This window comes from Oncorhynchus mykiss, chromosome 8 (assembly GCF_057628025.1).
Source record: "Oncorhynchus mykiss isolate SJ-2025 chromosome 8, ASM5762802v1, whole genome shotgun sequence".
In the NCBI taxonomy this organism is placed as follows: Eukaryota; Metazoa; Chordata; class Actinopteri; order Salmoniformes; family Salmonidae; genus Oncorhynchus; species Oncorhynchus mykiss.
In genome coordinates this window covers 30,488,396-30,509,022 of record NC_143029.1, presented here as the reverse complement: position 1 = coordinate 30,509,022, position 20,627 = coordinate 30,488,396, and the positions used below count along the sequence as shown (strand labels likewise).

General features: G+C 41.3%; 2 protein-coding genes across 9 annotated transcripts in view; one reads left to right on the top strand and one right to left on the bottom strand.

Annotated features, from left to right (window-relative positions):
- The window catches only part of tshr (thyroid stimulating hormone receptor), a 32,491-nt gene extending 14,772 nt beyond the window's left edge, over positions 1-17,719 (bottom strand). The window contains exons 1-5 of the mRNA XM_021612271.3: positions 17,421-17,719; positions 8,116-8,187; positions 4,223-4,297; positions 2,176-2,250; positions 1,714-1,788 (exon numbers count right to left, since the gene is read on the bottom strand). Of these exons, the coding sequence (XP_021467946.2) occupies positions 1,714-1,788; positions 2,176-2,250; positions 4,223-4,297; positions 8,116-8,187; positions 17,421-17,614 (491 nt within the window). The 5' untranslated portion in view covers positions 17,615-17,719. The remainder of the gene's footprint in view (positions 1-1,713; positions 1,789-2,175; positions 2,251-4,222; positions 4,298-8,115; positions 8,188-17,420) is intronic.
- A 608-nt stretch (positions 17,720-18,327) lies between these two features.
- cep128 (centrosomal protein 128) overlaps positions 18,328-20,627 on the top strand; it is a 47,246-nt gene continuing 44,946 nt past the window's right edge. For 5 of the 8 annotated variants that reach the window (XR_016497730.1, XR_016497729.1, XM_021612268.3 and 2 more), the window contains exons 1-6: positions 18,506-18,778; positions 19,155-19,332; positions 19,479-19,565; positions 19,741-19,867; positions 20,108-20,241; positions 20,493-20,584. Coding sequence is in view for 5 of the 8 variants with exons in the window: in XM_021612268.3 (XP_021467943.3) it covers positions 19,174-19,332; positions 19,479-19,565; positions 19,741-19,867; positions 20,108-20,241; positions 20,493-20,584 (599 nt within the window). In the remaining 3 variants the exon portion in view is untranslated. Of the gene's footprint in view, positions 18,779-19,154; positions 19,333-19,478; positions 19,566-19,740; positions 19,868-20,107; positions 20,242-20,492; positions 20,585-20,627 lie in introns of all 8 variants that reach the window. The other 3 variants (XM_090243141.1, XM_021612269.3, XR_016497731.1) reach the window with 2 other exon arrangements.

The window sequence follows — 20,627 nt, the reverse complement described above, 5'->3', positions numbered from 1 at the left end:
AAATGAACTTTTAAGAAGGCACACATGTTAATTAAGATGCATTCCAGGTGACTACCTCAAAGCTGGTTGAGAGAATGCCAAGAGTGTGCAAAGCTGTCATCAAGGCAAAGGGCAGCTATTTAAAGAATTTCAAATATATTTCGATTTTGTTAACACTTTTTTGGTTACTACAGGGTTACTACATGATTCCATGTGCTATTTCATAGTTCTGAGGTCTTCACTATTATTCTACAATTTAGAAAATAGTAAAAAAATAAAGAAAAACCCTAGAATGAGTAGGTGTTCTAAAACTATTGACTGGTGATGTATATAAAACCTCGTCTGAGAGTAGAAAAAAAGGAATGGAATGCCACAGAATGGAAAATAGCTAAGTATATCTCCTAGCACTATAGTAACCCCTGGCATTAGACGACAGGCGAGACATAATGGATTGGAAAATCCTTACTATAAATAAGACAACTCTTTAGAGAGGACATGATGATGCTTCTACACTCCCCTACATATGTGTTTTGGACAGTATAGCTACATTCCTTAATTTGGCTCTAAACCCCAGAATTTTGGATTTGAGACCAAATGCTTTATATGAGGTGACAGTACATATTTTCACCTTTTTTTAAAAGGTATTTTTATACTTATCTGTTTAACTGTTTTGAAATGAAAGCACTTTATGTATATAGTGTCATGAGTATTTGAACAAATTCACTTCTAGTTTATTACATTTAGACAAAAGTTTAGTAAATGGTCCCATATTCCTAGCACGCAATGACTACGTCAAGCTTGTGACTCTACAAACTTGTGGGATGCATTTCGGATTAGGTGGTGCCCAATTTCAAATGAATGGTAAATAACGTAGCGTGTTATTTTGGAATCACTTTTATTGTAAATAAGAATATTTCTATTTCTAAATACTTCTACATTAATGTGGATGCTACCATGACTATGGATAATCGTGAAGGAATCGTGAATAATGATGAATGAGAAAGTTAAAGATGCAATCATTGTTCATTTAACTGATCATGCCCCCTTTGGGTGGGGTATGATATTTATGCCACTGTAACCTATTCACTCATCATTATTCACAATTCACTCATGACACATATGTGTTCAGAAACATGTTATATTCTTATTTACCCACAACGTGACTCCAAAATGACACAATACAACATTTACCATTGATTTATTTTGGGCACAACATAATCTGAAACACAACCAAAACAAACTGCAAATGCATCCAACCGGTTTGTAGAGTCACAAACGTTTGACAAAATGTGATACACTTACAGTGTATTTGTCCAAATACTTATGACACCTTCAAATGGGAGGACTAGATACATAAAGTGCCTTCATTTCTAAATCGATTAAACCGATATGTATGAAAATACCATTAAAAAAAAAAAGTGACATTCTGTACTGTCCCCTCAAATGCTATTTTGTATAGAGTACAGAGCTTAATTAAAAGTTGTAGCTTCACTGTCCAAATAAATACGGAGAGGAGTGTGTGTGTGATGTCAGTCTCATAAAAGAGATTTAAACCTCAATCGACTTACGGATAAAAATGCCATTATTTTCCACATTTAGTATGACAAATGAGTGAGGTATTGAATGGAATACTGGAATGTATAGAAATACTACTGAAATATGGAATGTTAGACAGTACCTACTTGAGAATAGTGCTAACAAAGGTAGTGTGTATTAGTAATGTAGTTTGCTTACAGTATAAAGTTCATATCATCTGAGTGGATGTTGGTGAGATCAGGAAAGAGGGTGAGGCCAGTATTGAAAATACCCCTAGAAGGAACCAAGAGAGAGATGGTTAGATAGCTGGCAGGCGATGACCAAGCAGACTATCCCAATCAAAACCAAGAGAGAGATGGAAAGATAGCTGGCAGTGACCAAGCAGACTCCCTCACCAATCAAGCAACCACAGAGTATAAAATATAACATGACAGTGCCAGTACTGGCATATACAATAGGAACCTTTTAAGTTGAATAGATTGGAAATAATTGCTCAATTATTGCCAAAGCCAAATATTTCAAGACAAGTCTCATCTATTGTATCTTGTGTTAAAGTAACGTTGTCAGTTTTTCACTTACATTAACGTTTTCAAAGCCAAGATGGTTTTGATTTTGAAAAAAGATGCTTATAATAAACATAGGATTTCTAAATGAGCTCACAGGTATTTCAGGTTTGGAAGGTTCTTAAATGCTTCTGGGTCGATGTACGACAGACTCTTTGCGTTCCGGATCTCTCTGAAATGGAAAACACAACTGCACCTTAAAAATTACAGTAAACATGATGTTTTCCAGTTTGAAATGTACTTCTGTGTATCCTAGGATTAAGTGCTCATACATCCTTTGCTTTGCTTAGTAATTTGACATTCCTGTGTCACTGAACATACAGGACATGTTGTGTAGTATATAGGGTTGTATTCATCCCCGCTAGTCCTTTACAGTTTCCTTTCATGTTCTCTAAAAGTCAAGTACGTGCTTTAGGTTCACTGACACACACACACACACATCAAATCAAATCAAATCAGTCACATGCTTCGTAAAACAACAGGTGTAGACTAACAGTCAAACGTTTACTTACATGCACACTCACACACCCTAAACCCCTCCCCCCCACACACCCTAAGAACCCCCCCCCCCCACACACACACACACACACACACACACACACACACACACACACGCACACAGAGTGCTGACAGACGAGGGCAAGGTGCATGTCTGTCTATCGGAAAGACCAGGAGGAAAATCTCCAGAGTCTCCACATACATCCAACCCTGGAAGTCAAGGTTCAATTAACGTTTCATTCGTGTGTTGACTCTGGTGCACCCATCGGCCAAAGAGAGGGCCAAGGGGGGCTCTCCTCTTTGCTTGTCTAACCCATGTGGTGTGGATGAAAGCTGGGGAACGTGTGATCCTAGCCCTCCTTCACACACCTAGGTAACCGCAATCAGCACCTTAGCCAACATGTTCTGACCACTGAGAGTCTGAGCCACTGTGTGTGTGCAGTGAACAGCTTACCTTCCAACCTCCACCCCAATTCGTCCTCCACTACCTCCCTCCCTCCCTGCCTCTCAGTCCCTGAGTTGGTGTGTCTGTGTGCAGTGAACTGCTACCCTACACCCTTCTACCCCATCCCACTCTCCACCTCCTCCCTCCCTCTCAGAGCCTGTCACAGTGGGGACTGTGCTGATGGACATCAATGGAATACGAGATAAGGGGAAAGTCAGTGTTCTGTACTATTGTGATGAAGCAGCTTGATTAGTCTTGACGCAAAGCAAATAAATGACCTCATCCCATGCAACTTAGCGGTCAGACCTTAGAGAGAACATACATCAGACGCACATATAGAGACGACTAAGGCCATTACGCAAACCAACTTGCTGTTTATGAGACGCCTCTACAGCAGCTCAGGCATGGATAGGAAACCCACATCGACTGTTGGCTGTCCCTCTCTCCTAACATCCCCAGTTGCACGCTGTTACGTCTGTCTGTTTAGACGCAGACCTAGCGATGATGGACAGGAGACCGATACTCTATGTATCAATTATTCTCTCCAACGTCATTATGTCAGAAGGCACTTCGCTAAAGTGCTGCCCCAGAGTAAGATGGGACGGCAAAAGCCACGCTCTTCAGATGTCATGAAATGTTGTCGTCAACCGTAACTGTTATGGAAACGCTGTTGGGTAAACAGTTCTAGAATATCTGTTGACCGTGTATGCATATGCTGGCGCTCGCAATGGTTTGCGGCATGGAAGGGGAGAACACTATTTACGATCCTGAAAATAACAAGGCAAATTCATCTAACTTCTTCACCATAATGTGTTTAATAAGAGTCATTATTAGAAGAAAAAAAATACTCCCCTCCATATGTATTTGGACAGTGAAGCAAAACATTTTGTGAAGCTCCAACGTTTTGGATTTGTGCTAGAATGTTTCATATGAGGCTACAGTACAGAATGTCACCTTTTATTTGAGGGCATTTTCATGACTTCTTCAAATGGGGGGACTAGATCTAGAAAGTGCTTTCGTTTCTAAACATTAAAACAGATTTGTTTGACAATAGCGTCAAATTAAAAAGGTGACATCATGTACTGTCTCCTCATATGAAACATTCTAGCTCAAACCTAAAATGCTGGAGTATAGAGACAAATTATTTTTATCTTCACTGTCCAAATACATATGGAAGGGAGTGTACATATCCTCTACTCACATGTGGGTAATTTTCTTTAGATTGTAGAAGGAATGCCTCTCAAGTCCTGCCAGTGTTACGTCCACTGATATGTATCTGAAAGGAATAAACCATCATACTTTCATATAGGGATTTTCAACATACAGAAAGACATACGGGATCTTTGTAAAAATAGATCTTTAATTTTATTACTTTTTCCTCCACATTCTTTACACATATGGTTTTACTGTGTAACATTTGATCAAAAACAATTAAAAAAGGTATTGTGCAAGCATTCCAATTATCATACAACATGTGATTTACTGTCATCTACACTTCTTTCCGTAGTTATTTGGACAGTGAAGATCAACTTTGTATACTCCGCCATTTTGGATTTGAGATCAAATGAGGCGACAGTACAGAATGTCACCTTTCATTTGAGGCTATTTTCATACATATCGGTTGTACTTTTTAGAAATGAAATCACTTTATGCATCTTTGAAGATGTTTTTTTTCATAAGTATTTGGATAAATTCACTTATTTGTGTATTAAAGTAGTAAAAAGGATAGTATTTGGTCCCATATTCCTAGCACGCAACAACGACAGTGCATTCTGAAAGTATTCAGACCCCTTGACCTTTTCCACATTTTGTTAAGTTAAGCCTTATTATAACAAAAACATTTATTTTTTTAAATCCCTCAATCTACAGACAATGCTGCATAATGACAAAGCAAAAACAGGTTATCAATTTTAGAAAATGTATATACAAACCCCCCGTAAATATCACATTTAAATAAGTATGGCTCTGGCTGGCCCACTCAAGGACATTGAGACTTGTCCCGAAGCCACTCCTGCATTGTCTTGGCTGTGTGCTTAGGGTCGTTGTCCTGTTGAAAGGTGACCCTTCGCCCCAGTCTAAGGTCCTGGGCGCTCTGGAGCAGGTTTTCATCAAGGATCTCCATGTACTTTGCTCCGTTCATCTTTCCCTCGATCCTGACTAGTCTCCTTGTGCCTGCTGACGAAAAACATCCCCACAGCATGATGCTGCCACCACCATGCTTCACCGTAGGGGTGGTGACAGGTTTCCTCCAGATCTGACGCTTGGCATTCAGACCAAAGTGTTCGATCTTGGTTTAATCAGACCAGAGAGAATCTTGTTTCTCATGGTCTGAGGTCCTTTAGGTCCCTTTTGGCAAACTCCAAGTGCGCTATCATGTCCCTTTCCCTAAGGAGTGGCTTCCATCTGGCCACTCTACTGTACCATAAAGGCTTGATTGTTGGAGTGCTGCAGAGATGGTTGTCCTTCTGGAAGGTTCTCCCATCTCCACAGAGGAACTCTGGAGCTCTGTCAGAGTGACCATCGGGTTCTTGGTCACCTCCTTGTTCAGTTTGGACAGGTGGCCAGCTCTAGGAAGAGTATTGGGGGTTCCAAACTTCTTCCATTTAAGAATGATGAAGGTCACTGTGTTCTTGGGGACCTTCAATGCTGCAGAAATGTTTTGGTACCCTTCCCCAGGTCTGTGCCTCGACACAATCCTGTCTCGGATCTCTATGGACAGTTCTTTTGACCTCATGGCTTGGTTTTTACTCTGACACGCACTGTCAACTGTGGGACCTTATATAGACAGATGTGTGCCTTTCCAACTCATGTCCAATCACTTGAATTTACCACAGGTGAACTCCAATCAAGTTGTAGAAACATATTAAAGATGATCAATGGAAACAGGATGCACCTGAGCTCAATTTCACGTCTCATAGCAAAGGGTCTGAATACTTATGTAAATAAAGTATTTCTGGTTTATATTTTTGTTATAAATGTACACATTTAAAAAGTAATCTGTTTTCACTTTGTCATTATGGGGTATTGAGTGTAGATTGACGAAGAAAGAATATAATTTAATCTATTTTAGAATAAGGCTGTAACGTAACAAAATGTGGAAAAAAGGGATCTGAATACCTTCGAAAGGCACTGTACATCAAGCTTGTAACTCTACAAACGTGATGGATGCATTTGCAGTTTGTTTTGTTTGTGCTTTGGATTACGTTGTGCCCAATAGGAACTGACTGGTGAATAATCTAGTGTCATCTTGGAGTAACTTTTATTGTAAAAAAAGAAAATGTTTCTGAACACCTCTACATTAAATGTGGATGTTACCATGATTATGGATAATCATGAATGAATCGCAAATAATGATTAGTGAGACATTTACAGAGGAACAAACATCATACTGCCAAATCAAATTCTAACATCTCACCATTACCAATAACAGGAGAGGCTAGCATTTTTGTGGGGGTATGATCTTCAATGTGGGGGTATGATCCATCATCATGGTAGCATCCACATTACTGTAGAAGTGTTCAGAAACATTATTTTCTTACCCTCAAATAAAAAAGGTGAGATTCTGTGCTGTTGCCTCAATTGAAACATTCAAAATACTGGAGTATAAACCCAACGTAAAAAATATGTTAGCTTCACTGTCCAAATAAATACGGAGGGGCGTGTACCTGAACCACTGTGAGAAGTAAAGCTACTAGACTAATGATCCTCAATCCAAAGCCAAGCTTTAGCCTCAGTCCTATAGTCTTAACCACCCACCTCTCCCAATGCCTTGAAATGTATGGGTAATTTAACAGGTATGCATGCGCCCTACATATCCATTACCCAGTCATCAGTACCACTGCTTTCATTTGTTATTACTGACTAACTACTGTGTAGGTCGTGTGTAGTCTAATGGCATATAAAACAAACAGACTGAGATTATGAATCTATATCAGAAATGGAATGAGTCTCTTCATTGTGAGAAAGCAGGGTTAGTATTCTAAGTGCAGTGCACTAGACTATAATTGCTCCTGATTGCTAATAAATACTATTTACATGCGGCTAAATTAAAGGGGGTTAAACAAGTACTTCCGATCTAGACTGTCAAGACTACAGGTTAAAAAGGGTCTCTTTTCCAGTATTCTGTGGCAGGTTGAAGCTTATTGTCATGGGTCGTGTCCTGGTGGCAGAACTGGGCAGCTGCCAAGTCAAAATTGTAGTAAAACTGTATGATATATATTTATTTTTTAACTTTTTGATCTTCATTTAAGGTTAGGCATTAGGGTTAGCAGTGTGGTTAAGGTTAGGCTTAAAATCAGATTTGATTACTTTCTGGCTGTGCCAGCTAGCAACCACTCCGCAGAGCTGCCCCCAGAACAAGATTGATGACGAAAACCGCTAACCTGCTATTCTGTTGGGCAATATAGAGGTGTGCTGGGTGAGACTGGGGAAAAAAATCTCCTTTTGCACTCTCTCGCTCTTATTTCCTCATGTAGGACTTGGACACAGCCACCGGCCTCAGGCTGGGATCAAGGCCTAGCTCGTGTATATTTTCAGAGAAGTTGACAAAAAGAACTCAATTTCAAATTTCAACATTTTGGCTTGGCGATACCCGTTTCCACCTTCTTCTACTGAGTTTATATTTTACCACATCATCTAACCCGTTCCCTGAACGAGGCACCAATCGGTACAGCGACTCCACCGGAATACCTTGCCGATGCCTAGGCCCTTGCGGTGGGAATGCTGACATTCCTATTCTAGGACCGCATTAGCACTTCCAACTGTGATTAGCAGACAGCGGTGATACTAAACAGAGAACAGATCATCTGCACAAGTGGAGGAGAGGAGAGAGAGAGAGAGAGAGATTTTTGGGGGGGGGAACGGAGAGCGAGAGGAGGCTTGAAAAAAGGCTTCGATCTCTGATCCCAATTTTTGGGATCAGAGGGAGGATAATAGACAGGTGGATGATGTGGAGTCGGGATATTAAGAATTTAAATAGCTTTGTGGCTTAATGAGGTGAGAATTTGTGATGATGATCAGAGAGATAGAAAGAGAGGGACAAGGAAGGACGGAACGGTGAAAAGAGACTGTTTGTGCCGATGGTGATTCACTCACATCCTTGAGATGTTGACCAGGTTGGAGAAAACATCTCCTGGCACTGATGTCAGACGCGTCTCCAGAAGCCATCTGGAAGAGACAGAGGAGTACTGATCAATGTAAAGTTTACAGATCCATGTAGAATTGACAGATCCAACACAATCAAACACTCAAATCGTGCAAAAAGTATTTCGGTAGATTTGGTTCATTTTTGTGTTGCTTAATTCGTGTGAAAATACACCTGTTTTGGTGCGACAGAACTCATAGGAAAAGACACAAATATTTGTGTAACCGTATTCATAGGAAAATACTGGATACTGGTGCATGTTGTATTTAATGAGGGTTGTCAGATTGGAGTAAAAAGTAGTATGTCTTTGTGTGGTATTGGAGGTTTTTGATTGGGGAACAGGGATACATTTTCATGATGGGAAATTGTTCATCAATAAATATGGGTAAACAGAAGACCTGCAAAACAAATGCAGTTAAACAGGTTCATGTAAAATAATGAATTCTGTTGGCTTACACTTATGGCACTTCCTAGGCCATTTCATGATGTTTATTACGTTCGTGCCAATCATGTTATATACTTACAGTGGGCTATTGTAACAAGACATATGCCAGCATTGTAGGACTACTGCCTCTGTCCAGAGGAATACTAGGCTTTCTGAGCAATGGCCGTTAGAGATCACTTTGCCACAGATGAGCCCTGGTTAGAGTCCCTGTTGCAGCTTTCACTTTCTTCTACGACATTGTTGGCAGCGTTCAGATCACGTCCAGCTTACGTCTAGTTATGTGATCTAGTGGAGGGAAGCGTTCTGTGTTTCAACATTGTGTTGGGTTATTCTTACCAGTGTGGACCCAAAACAAACACCTTCTACACATTTACAAACTACCTGTTTAAAGTGTTATTACAACCACGGTGTTCTGTTGTTACTGAACCGTATACATCTAATAACCTGAGAGTGATCCACATTATATGGGTAGACAAATAATGGAAGTGTGTTATGCAGCAAAACAGAATGAGTAAAAATGACAAAAGAGGGCCTCCCGGGTGGCGCAGTGGTTGTACTGTACTGCAGCGCCAGCTGTGCCACCGCCCAGGCTCTGTCGTAACCGGCCGCGACCGGGAAGTCCGTGGGGCGACGCACAATTAGCCTAGCGTTGTCCGGGTTAGGCAGGGTTTGGCCGGTAGAGAAATCCTTGTCTCATCACGCACCAGCGACTCCTGTGGCGGGCCGGGCGTAGTGCGCGCTAACCAAGGTTGCCAGGTGCGGCTGGCTTCCGGGTTGGATGGCGCTGTGTTAAGAAGCAGTGCGGCTTGGTTGGGTTGTGTATCGGAGGATGCATGACTTTCAACCTTCGTGTCTCCCGAGCCCGTACGGGAGTTTTAGCGATGAGACAAGATAGTAGCTACTAAACAATTGGATACCACGAAATTGGGGAGAAAAAAGGGTAACATTTTTAAATGTTTAAATAAAAATGACAAAAGAAATCAAGCAAAGATGTACAACTATTTAACCATTTTATTCATTACTGAAACACTACAAACATGTCACCAGTTAAACTCTTGACATACAAAAGTCAAGAGTTGGCTATAACATGAGAACAAGGTGAGGGTGTGTATACGGTATGTGTTTAAGTGTGTGTGTGTGTGCGCGTGTATATTATGGTGTGTTTTATAATTTCCCATCCTAAAAATGTATCCCCATCTGGTATCCACTTAGTGCCAAAATTGTACTGCAGGATTTGTTTTTAAACAATTTTAAAATTGTATTTCTATGTTTCAAGTATAGCTAGAATGTCTGAATAGTGACATGATCATCCTGAAAGCCTGAGGGAATTGAATTCAAATTGGAATTTGTGGAATTGTTGGGGGATAATATTGAAGTGGGAAATTGAATCATTGGAATTTACCTAACATTGAAATTGAGAGCAATTTAATTATCTCTGAATTCAAAGACTGACCTGGAATTTGAATTGAAAAAAATGGAATTTACAGGGTGAGGGAATTGAATTTGTGGAATTAACCCCAACCCTGTCCTTCTGCTTGTTCAGTCAGTCTGCAGGATCTATAGGCATGCCCTGAAAACACTCATCATACACTTTGTATCCTGTAAACTGGGCGTGCAGCAGAGTTGACGCATAACGCAAGAGTGCTGAAGACATGGATTCATCTTGGAGTTGAAAAGTAGACCCAACAGTGAAAAGAGAGAGAGAGACATGGATTGGAGACAAAGAATGGGTACAAGCTCAGGAACACTCCAAAGCCTGTCGATCGCTTTGATTTCAGAATTGTCGGTATTACAAATTTGTTTTAGAATCAAACAAGATCCTTAATTTACAGCGAAGTCGGCCTCGGCTAACCCGGGTAGACTGTATGTTTCTGGTTACTAGGTTCTCTCCATGCAATGCAGGGCTGGATTAAAGGGTTCTTTGAAGTGTATGGTGTAAACCCTGTCATAGGAACATGAGGGGAAAACAAAAACGTTGGGTCTGAGTATGTAGGAGTGGACCTGGACCTAACCCCTCAGCTCTCAGCCAAACCAAACAATGTCTGGCCCTGCTTACACCTACGACCGGGTGGCTGGGGGAAACCACACTGGGTTATAGTGGTTCATTACTAAAAAGTGGTTTATTAGTGATTTATCACTAGAAATGACCATTGGTGATATTGTTTTCAATATCATTACATAAATATTTGTTTGTTTGTTTGTTGTTGCAGTAGTTAATCGCAGCAGCGGTAGCTGAGCTAGCTATTGGACCTAGGTTTTGTTTCAATCTGTAGCGCAGAAGATGCACGCCATAGTGCGATAGAAATTTGAAGGCAATGTTCCCACGACTGCCTTCATAGGAAACGCTGCATATGTCGGCTCAATCAGAAAGGACCTTAAAAAAAATGTCAACCGTGCTACAGCGTGGAGTATCAGTAGAATGTCAAGCCTGGAGAAGAAACACTATTGAAATGCTCTTCACTAGGATAAATAGTTCGCTCAGTAGACCATTTCCCCAAAATAATTTCAGCCAACGAAATTGGAGATCCTCTTTAGACTCCTGACTCAGATGGTAATGGAGCCGTATACTCCATAGACCTACTTCAATGTGACTAAGCGTCTGCTCGGAACACCTGCGCTTCTCTGCTAAGCATGTGTGACACTGATCTAACTTTCTTTACCCTTCTCTCCCCCCATTTCACAACTATTTTAACACCAATCTTTACAAATTTGGAAAGATTGTATCGAGACGAGGACGATGGGACAAGGGGGCGGGGGGTGGGAGGGGGTTGGCACGCCAGAACAATTTGGAGAAACAATGGACTAATTCAGTGCTGAGAGCTGGCGGTTAGTCAGGGGGTTGGTCAGTGGTAGCGTAGAGCACGGCAGCTCTTTGACAAAGTCAAACAAACAGAGATACACAGAGCAGACTCCCATCACCATCACAATGTGTTGAGCCATTTCACTGCATACCTATTACTACTACACACACACACACGCCATAATAAAACCAGTCCAGTGTTACACTGGGGCCACAGAGGGCAGACAATCAGCATCCTACAGGCTTTATGGGAAAATGACTCCCTCAAGTTGTCATTCAAGAGAGAAAAAACCCTCGTTATTTAGAATGGTGTCAGAACAACATGGCTGGTGTTACTACCTTGATCTCTCTCAAGTAGAATGATGGAGCAATACTGGGCTTATTTATGGCCTTAATGATTAGCCTTAATTATTTAGCAAGTGACAGCATAACAGTGTACAGCTTTAAACTGTACTCAATCTTAAAATCCTAAAAGCGTCCCTAATCGTGCCAAGTGTAGGCCAGAGGAGGCTCCTTAAAGGAGGAATGGCAGGAACATCCTCCTCAGTAAATTTCATAAAAATAGACATTGTAAAACATGTAAGTTATAATATTTAGATAAAACTACACTAAATATATTCACGTCTCCAAATAATTGATTAAAACACAGTTATTGCAATGAAGGTCTACAGTAGCCTCAACAGCACTCTGTAGGGTAGCACAATGCTGTAGCCGGAGGACAGCTAGCTTCTGTCCTCCACTGGGTACATTGACTTCAAAACAAAACCTAGGAGGCTCATCATGATTGACATCCCCTTCCATAGACTAACGCAGTAATTATGACAACTTCCGTAGGATGTCCTCCAACCTATCAGAGCTCTTGCAGCATGAACTGAGATGTTGTCCACCCAATCAAAGGATCAGAGAATAAATCTAGTACTGAAAGCATAAGCCGCAGCTAGCTAGCACTGTAGTGCTCAAAATGTGTTGAGTATGTGTCTCAAAGAGAGAGAAAGACAATTTCTTCAAAGATTAAGGAGAAGCAAAAGAGTTGAATTGAATTAGCTAGCAAATGCAGCTAGCAAGTTTAGCCTACTCAAACACCTTGCTCAAACAGAGGGATGCTATGTTAGCTAGCTGGCTATGAATATCCAACACAACACTAGAACTCTTCCAAGTCAAGGTAAGCTTTTGGTTTTACTAATTTATTGCCACCGCGGTTTGCCGGTGTAACTGCTAAACTGTGTACTAACTATACACTAATGTTACTGCATGATTTTAGCGGGTTTACTAACTTGTTAGCTATGTTGACTATGATGTTACTTTCGCTAATATGGGGACAACGATGTAGGCTGTGTGTAGTGGTTATGATATGGCTTCGCTTGGAAAGGTTTTTTCACCTGGTCACATACAGGTAATGTGTTGTGCATTGAACTCCACGAAGGGAGAAGGTGAGAAGGGGAGAGTGCATAGATGCGAGAAGGAATACAATGTGGCTGCTATGAAAGTTAACTGTGTTTCCGCGTGATCAGGGTTGTATTCATTCCGCCGATTCTGTTGAAAAATAGGATCATTTCAGTATCATATAGTAGCCTAAACCTATCGATGTTACATTGAACTTGATGAATGGAATATGAATGACAGTCATCCAATATGCTGTAAGATAAATAAATCCATGCTCGTGAGAAGAACAAAATTAATTGCCCTCCCTCATCTTAAAACGGCACTGACCGCCATTGGTGTAGGGCCTAGGCTAAACCTTCAATCTGTACTCTACCACTACCACTGTCTTCAAGTGTTCTATCAAGTGTTAGGTTATGCAGTGCCTGGGCTCAGTGTTTCCTCTTCTGTTCGTTGTTCTGTTACTGTAACTGCATTTTGAGCAGAAAGTAATGAAAAAACTATGAATTATGCTTTTGTGACTATGTTTGTTCTTAAACCTTAATTAACAGATTATCAAATTAAAATAGTTCAGTTTTGAAGTCATTAATTCATTCTAACAGTTCAGTGTTTAGAATTATTAGTCATGGTAATTTCCTATAATTATTCACACTTCTATACTTCAATTTTTCCCCCCAACCCTTTAGACCCACAGTGACTACTTTAAAAATCATTTGGGAATCGATTCTTAAGAGCTAAATTAGTCAATCTCACCCCTAATTACAATCTATGTGGGATTTATAGACAACGGATACCTGGATCTAAATAAATTGTCATTCTAGAATGAATCCAAGAATTCCAGTGTTAGGAGACTGAAGAGAGTTTCTGTGGGTTTTTCCCCCCTCTCTTGAAAAAAAATTGTTCTCCATAATTATTCTCAAATGGCACTCGCTCTCTCTGGGTGTTTGAGAAATGTGCTGTGAAAAGTAAATATTGTATTCGAGTGCATCGAGCAGGCCCAGCGTCTGGTGTGGGAGAGCTAGCAGTCACGCTACACAGACTTTTAAAGAGTGTCCCTGCTTTCCTTTCCACCGTACCTCTACCTCTTATCTAACTCTTCAACGCATGGACAAGACCTGCAAAAATACCCCCCCCCCCCCCCCACACACAACCTGAATAGAGTACGCTCTGTCTTACCCCTGTGACACACACACACACACGTGCACTCACAAAGAAGGTACACACTTTTTATTAGCATGCACAACAAGAAACAATTGACAATGTGCTGATATGTCAACCTCTTGTAGGTATCCAGCAGTCCTACAGAGAGACTTCTATACTTTAACTATTTACACAGTTACAACACTGTATATAGACATAATATGACATTTGAAATGTCTCTATTCTTTTGGAATATTATGTTGTGTTATGTTTACAGTTCATTATCTATTTCACTTGCTTTGGCAATGTACATATGCTTCCCATGCCAATAAAGCCCCTTAAATTGAAACGGTGTTCACACAAAAGAGACAGGGACCTAGTCCCAGCAGCACTAACACAATGGGTTCAGCTCCAACAATGTGCCCCTGTCAGTGTGTACAGTACAACATCTTCACGCCTAGTTGCCAGATGGCTATTTTGGGCTGGGCTTTTTTGGACTATTTTGGGAGATATTTTTTTTGTCTTTTGTTTCCTGGGGGGCATTGGGCAAACTATGTGAGGGTGAAGAATGCAGTGGCATCGCGGGGGCGTCTGGGCGGCTGAATTGGGGCACTGATTAGAGCATAATTTCATGTGATGGGTGTCCTTGGTAGACCATGAGATGGTGGCTGGGTGAGGAGGGGGACGGTTGAAGAATGGGTAACAGAGGAATGTTTTCTGAGTATACCGGTAAAACAAACTGGAGCAGAATGTAGATTATCACACGTATAGTTTAACCTAAACCTGCACAGCCAGAGGAGGGCTGTAGACCCACCATGCCCCACAAACCCTTGCTCTGCCCATCCCTGATGCCTCCCTATGCCTGGGGGCTGACACACCAGATGCCCCAGTCACCAGAAGGATAAGAGAGAGTAAGGAATTAAATGGTCGCTTTTGCACAAAAGCCCACCAAAGATCTCTCCCTCCGCTTTGTGACATCTGATACTCATGTGTGTCTCCAGACAACGGTGCTTTGCAAATAAAGTTATCATGACGATCACTATCCTGTGAAGTGGACATGGCCTTTTCGTCTGCCCTGCTGTTCTCACACAAGACAGGACCAGATCTGCGTCCCAAATGTCACCCTTTTCCCCATATAGTGCACTACGGTTGGCCAGAGCCCTATGGTCAAAAGTAGTGTACTTTAGGGAATAGGGTCACATTTAAGCTGCAGGACAAAGCAAAAAAAATAAAATCACCAAATCCTGACTCTTTACCCAGAGTCCCTAGCAAAGCCTACAGAGCCTGGATAGTCTTTCAGTGTCGCAGCGTTTAGGAGATGTTTGCTCTGACATGTGCCGATAAAGGAATAATATGTTAAGGATTCAGTGGCAGAATAGGCCTAAACTTTAATAGAGATATTAATATCAAAGCCAATATCCTCCCTTCTCTCTGCAGCCAATACACAATGACAAACACTAGCACTAAAATGTTATTGAAATGTTTAGGAAAAAAACGGCTAACTTTTTATAACGCTGATTCAGAGAAACTGATTTGTTCACTTGTTTAATCAATTATGATTTTGTCCTTGCACATTTGTAGAATTGTGTTTGAATATATAGTTAGTTATACCAATAACAAACTGCATAATGTCTTTCAATACGTCTCCATTTCAATAACATGTTTTTACCTTTCCTGTTCTCATAAGCACATATGTAGGCGTATTTCCCTTTAGTGAGGACAGACACACTGCAGACATGACCCAAACACTCTCAGAGCTCCATGGACAGGCTGTCTGATAAGCTGGTTCTCTGTTCTCTTAGACAAGATTCATTATGGTATAAACTCATTAAAGATAAATGTTTGCCTTGCATCACTGAGTGTGCCAAGGATTCTGTTTTATAAAACTGTTAAATGTTTACTGACTAAAATCATTCTCTTGAAAATAGTAGCCTATCAAGTCATTTAGACGATCTAGTGTTTGATCATCTCTGTGCCAATATACACTACATGTACATACGTATGTGAACACCTGCTCGCCGAACATCTCATTCCAAAATCATGGGCATTAATATGGAGTTGGTCCCCCTTTGCTGCTATAACAGCCTCCACTCATCTGGGAAGGCTTTCCACTGATGTTGGAACATTGCTGTGGGGACTTGCTTCCATTCAGCCACAAGAGCATTAGTGAGGTCGAACAGTCAGGGTCGGCGTTCCAATTCATCCCAAAGGTGTTCGATGAGGTTGAGGTCAGGGCTCTGTGCAGGCCAGTCAAGTTCTTCCACACCAATCTCAATTAACCATTTCTGTACGGAACTCGCTTTTTACACGGTGGCATTGTGCAGGTAGCCTAGTGGTTAGAGCGTTGGGCCAGTAACTGAAAAATTGCTAGATCGAATCCCCGAGCTGACAAGGTAAAAATCTATCGTTCTGCCCCTTAACAAGGCAGTTAACCCACTGTTCCTAGGCCGTCATTGTAAATATGAATTTGTTCTTAACTGACTTGCCTAGGTAAATAGAAAAATGTTAAATAAAACATTTTAAAAATTGTCATGCTGAAACAGGAAAGGGCCTTGCCCAAACTGTTGCCACAAAGTTGGAAGCACAGAATGGTTAAAAATACATAGAATGCTGTAGCATTAAGATTTCCATTCACTGGAACTAAGGGGCCTAGCTTGAACCATGAAAAACAGCCCCAGACCATTGTTCCTCCTCCACCAAACTTTACAGTTGGCACTATAATAGTGTTCTCCTTGCATCCGCCAAACCCAGATTTGTCCGTTGTACTGCCAGATGGTGAAGCGTGATTCATCACTCCAGAGAATGTGTTTCCACTGCTCCAGAGTCCAATGGCTTTACACCACTCCAGCCAACGCTTGGCATTGCATATGGTGATGTTAGGCTGCTCGGCCATGGAACTACTGAAGCTACCGACAAACAGTTATTGTGCTGACATTGCTTCCAGATGCAGTTTGGAACGAGGTAGTGAGTGTTGTGACCGAGGACAGACGATTTGTACACACTCGGTCCCGTTCTGTGAGCTAGTGGCTTACCACGCCACGCTTCAGAGCAGTTGTTGCTCCTAGAAGTTTCCACTTCACAATAACAGCACTTACAGTTGACCAGGGCAGCTCTGGCATGGAAGACATTTGACGAACTGACTTGTTCGAAAGGTGGCATCCTATGAAGGTGTCACATTGAAAGTCACTGAGCTCTTCAGTAAGGACATTTTACTGCCAATGTATGTCTATGGAGATTGCATGGCTGTGTGGGCAATTTTATACACCTGTCAGCAACGGGTGTGGCTGAAATAGCCAAATCCACTCATTTGAAGGGGTGTCCACATACTTTTGACCATATTGGGTATTTTTTTTCTGAAGTTTAATTTCTGAATATATCTCAAAATCATAGAATATACAGGATTGAAGATAAAACTAACTTTTTCTCTCACACACACACCTCAATATCACTGAGACATCAATTCTAATAAGCCTATGCAAACAGATACTTACATTGTCTCTGTGCTTGTAGGAAATGTGGGAATGACATCAATGTCAAAGCAAGAGATAGTGTAAGTCTTCCACTCTGAGCATTCGCAAACAGTGGGACAGGAGTCGGTGTCCCCCAAGGTTTTGATAGGTAACGTGACGAGGGTAAACAGCGCACATGTTATCACCTGCAAGCGGTGTCGGTCGTTTTCAGTCATCTCTTTGAAAAAATATCAAAAGTAATTTGAAAGCACTTCAGACACTGACGAAAACCTTCTCACCTGAAGCCCACGGCAAAACTGAAGTTGAAGCACGTTACTTTGTTTGTCAGAAATTTCAGCACATGAACTCGACTCGTCCCAGTGCAATTATACTGTCAGTTTTCTTATTGGCCACTGACTCTCGGTGTCGTGTGAGAGAGCGGTGAGAGGAGACGCTTGGGGATACTCTCTCTGAGGTGTGGATTTAGTCTTGCTTTTTATGGAGTGGGTCTACAGAGGACTTCTGAGACACTCTTGTGTTAAGTAGGGGAATTTAATATATTGGATTTAAATCATAAAGCTCAAGCATCTAAATAACCTAAAAAACACCACATTAAAATCATGATGTGTTTTAATGTTCAGTGTATTATTAGTCTACTCATTAATTGAGCTACTAACCTATTATAAATTATTAATTGTCAATAAATTATAATCATTATAATTTTATAATCAAATCAAATGTTATTTGTCACATGCGCCGAATTCAACAGGTGTAGTAGACCTTACAGTGAAATGCTTACTTACAAGCCCTAACCAACAATGCAGTTTAAAAAATGTAAATAAATAAAAATAGCTAAAAAAAAAATAAGAATGAGAAATAAAAGTAACAAATAATTTAAGAGCCGCAGTAAAATTACAATAGCAGGGCTATATGCAGGGTGTACCGGTACAGAGTCAATGTGCGGGGGCACGAATTAGTCGAGGCTATAGATAACAGGCTACAGATAACAGGCATATGCTAGCCTACATAACATTTAAAAGAAAAACAAAGTCTTATCTTCTTATCTTTCTTATCTTCTTATTTATATCAGTAGCATCCTACTAACTAGACGGGTTGCGCTGTAATCTGAAAGGAGGTCGCAGTGGCGCAATATGCATCTCCCCAGAGCAAGTTTCGGACAATGTAGTTCTCAAGAATGTGATTCACACATAATTCCGTCACTGATGTAACTTTTAAAACTACAACTCCCGACGTAATTTGAAGCTGTTCAACTCTTGTTGTCTTCCTGTTCTTGGCGGCCAGTTCAAGTTGCCATAGCAGAGAGAAACTGGCTTGTCCCTCTTCAGTTGTCACTTGCTAAAGTGACTTGTTAACGGTTTCTATGTTGCTAATTCATGCTGGTAAGTGTGGCTAATATGTTGAGAGTGTGTTTAGTTGAGTTAGCTAGCTACCGACGGTTCCAGATAAAACCTGTTTTTAAAAAATGGTTTAGCTAGTCTGGTTTAGCTAGCTAAACTAGCCATAGTTATCCCCGTTATATTAACGTTAGCTAGCCAGTTTTCTATCTGATTCACTAGCTAGCTAGCTTCCAAACTCATAGCTAGTTATACAAAAATGTACAGCTAACTGAGTTTGAATAGAAAACAAGAGCTGTCATAAAGAAGAGATGCAACTAGCAAACGTTATATTTTCCAGCTAGCTAGCTAATCTGATTAGTTAAATTGCTAATCAGCGATTAGTAATTTCAGCAGTAAAGTTTTTAAAAACATTTTAAAGGCTACTCCTGACCAAAACAATGGAATCCTCCAGCGAGTCAGACACCTTCGACCGGACGAGGGGGCTGAGGTCACGGGGGCGGAATGCCAGTTCTCGATCGCGACGGGACAGTCACAGAACAGGTCCTGATGCTCCAGCCATTTCAGAGAAAATTAACACCTTGGCGAGTACTTTACAGGTAGGCTAGTTTCCTTTTCCCTGCTCATGAGGTTGAAACCTGTGCATGCAGGTTGAAACCAATCAAAACCTTTTGAATATTTAGCATACGAATTGTCATTCCGAAAACCATTATAGCAAGCACTAATGGTTATTTTCTCATTCCAGGACACTAATAGGAATTTGAACAAAGTGGACCGGATGCTGGGGCAATACAGAGAGCACACAGATGACCAGGCGGAAGCCATGGCAACAGTAAGTAAAACATAATCAAAAATGTACTGTCTGCAACTGTTTAGTTTAAATTGCCCACGTCTCGTTTTATACATGAAGGTTGTGTGCTGTAAAACTCAGTCAACGCATTGTCAGAAGTTCTCTAGTACTTCTGTCTCTCCATCTCCCCCTTATTTTCCTCCCTCCCCCTCTCTAGTTGAGGGATAATCTGGAGGAGTCTATCGCTCAGCTGCAGAACCAGAGGCTGCATAGTTCCTCAGGGGTCCGGAGTGCCTCAGCCTCCACCCTGCACACCAGCGACCTGGAAGCTGGCTATGGCTCAGGTGATATATGCTATGTATAATGTCAAGATGTGAGACCCATGCTGCTGTGTCTCAGTTGGCCAACACTAAGTAAAACAATACCTGACAGACAGATAGTCAAGGTCAAAACACCAGGGGGCAGGTGGAATTAATTTAGAAACTATACTTATTACAACTGTTTTATTTTGAAAAAATAATGATGTGCAGTTATACAGTTATAAAATAGTTATATAGCCCACAGTTTATTGTGTACGTTTGTAGAGGGCCAGCGCTTCTACCCCACGTCTCCCTTGAAGGACTATGGGAGATCTGAGTCGTCCGGAGAAGGAGGAGCGAGAAGGAGGTCGAGATCAGCTACAGTCCGCTTCAGAGACTCCAGCCTGCCAGATGGGGATGTAAGTCCTGAGACCACCTTATCTGTCAAAGCTCTGCATCTTCAGTATCGCCACTTCAACGCTCACTGTTGTAGTGCAGTTAGAGACAAGAACCAGCAGAGGGAGCATTGTATTGTTTTTGTGCCCTAAAGTTTTCTCAGGAACAGCTGAATCTGTTAGTATCAGCCTATGACAGTGCTATGTCAGTATTATGCAGCCCTTGTGGGCGTTTTAAGTAGTGCAAGTGTTCTCTTTTTCCTCTTCCTGCTCAGGTCCACGTCCTGCACCAGTCATTCAGAGACCTGCGCAGTGACCAGCTCAGACTGGGGGACGACATGGACAGAGAAATACTCAGGAGGAACAGGTAGAGGCCCTGTATTGTCCAAAACGTACCATTCATTCATTAA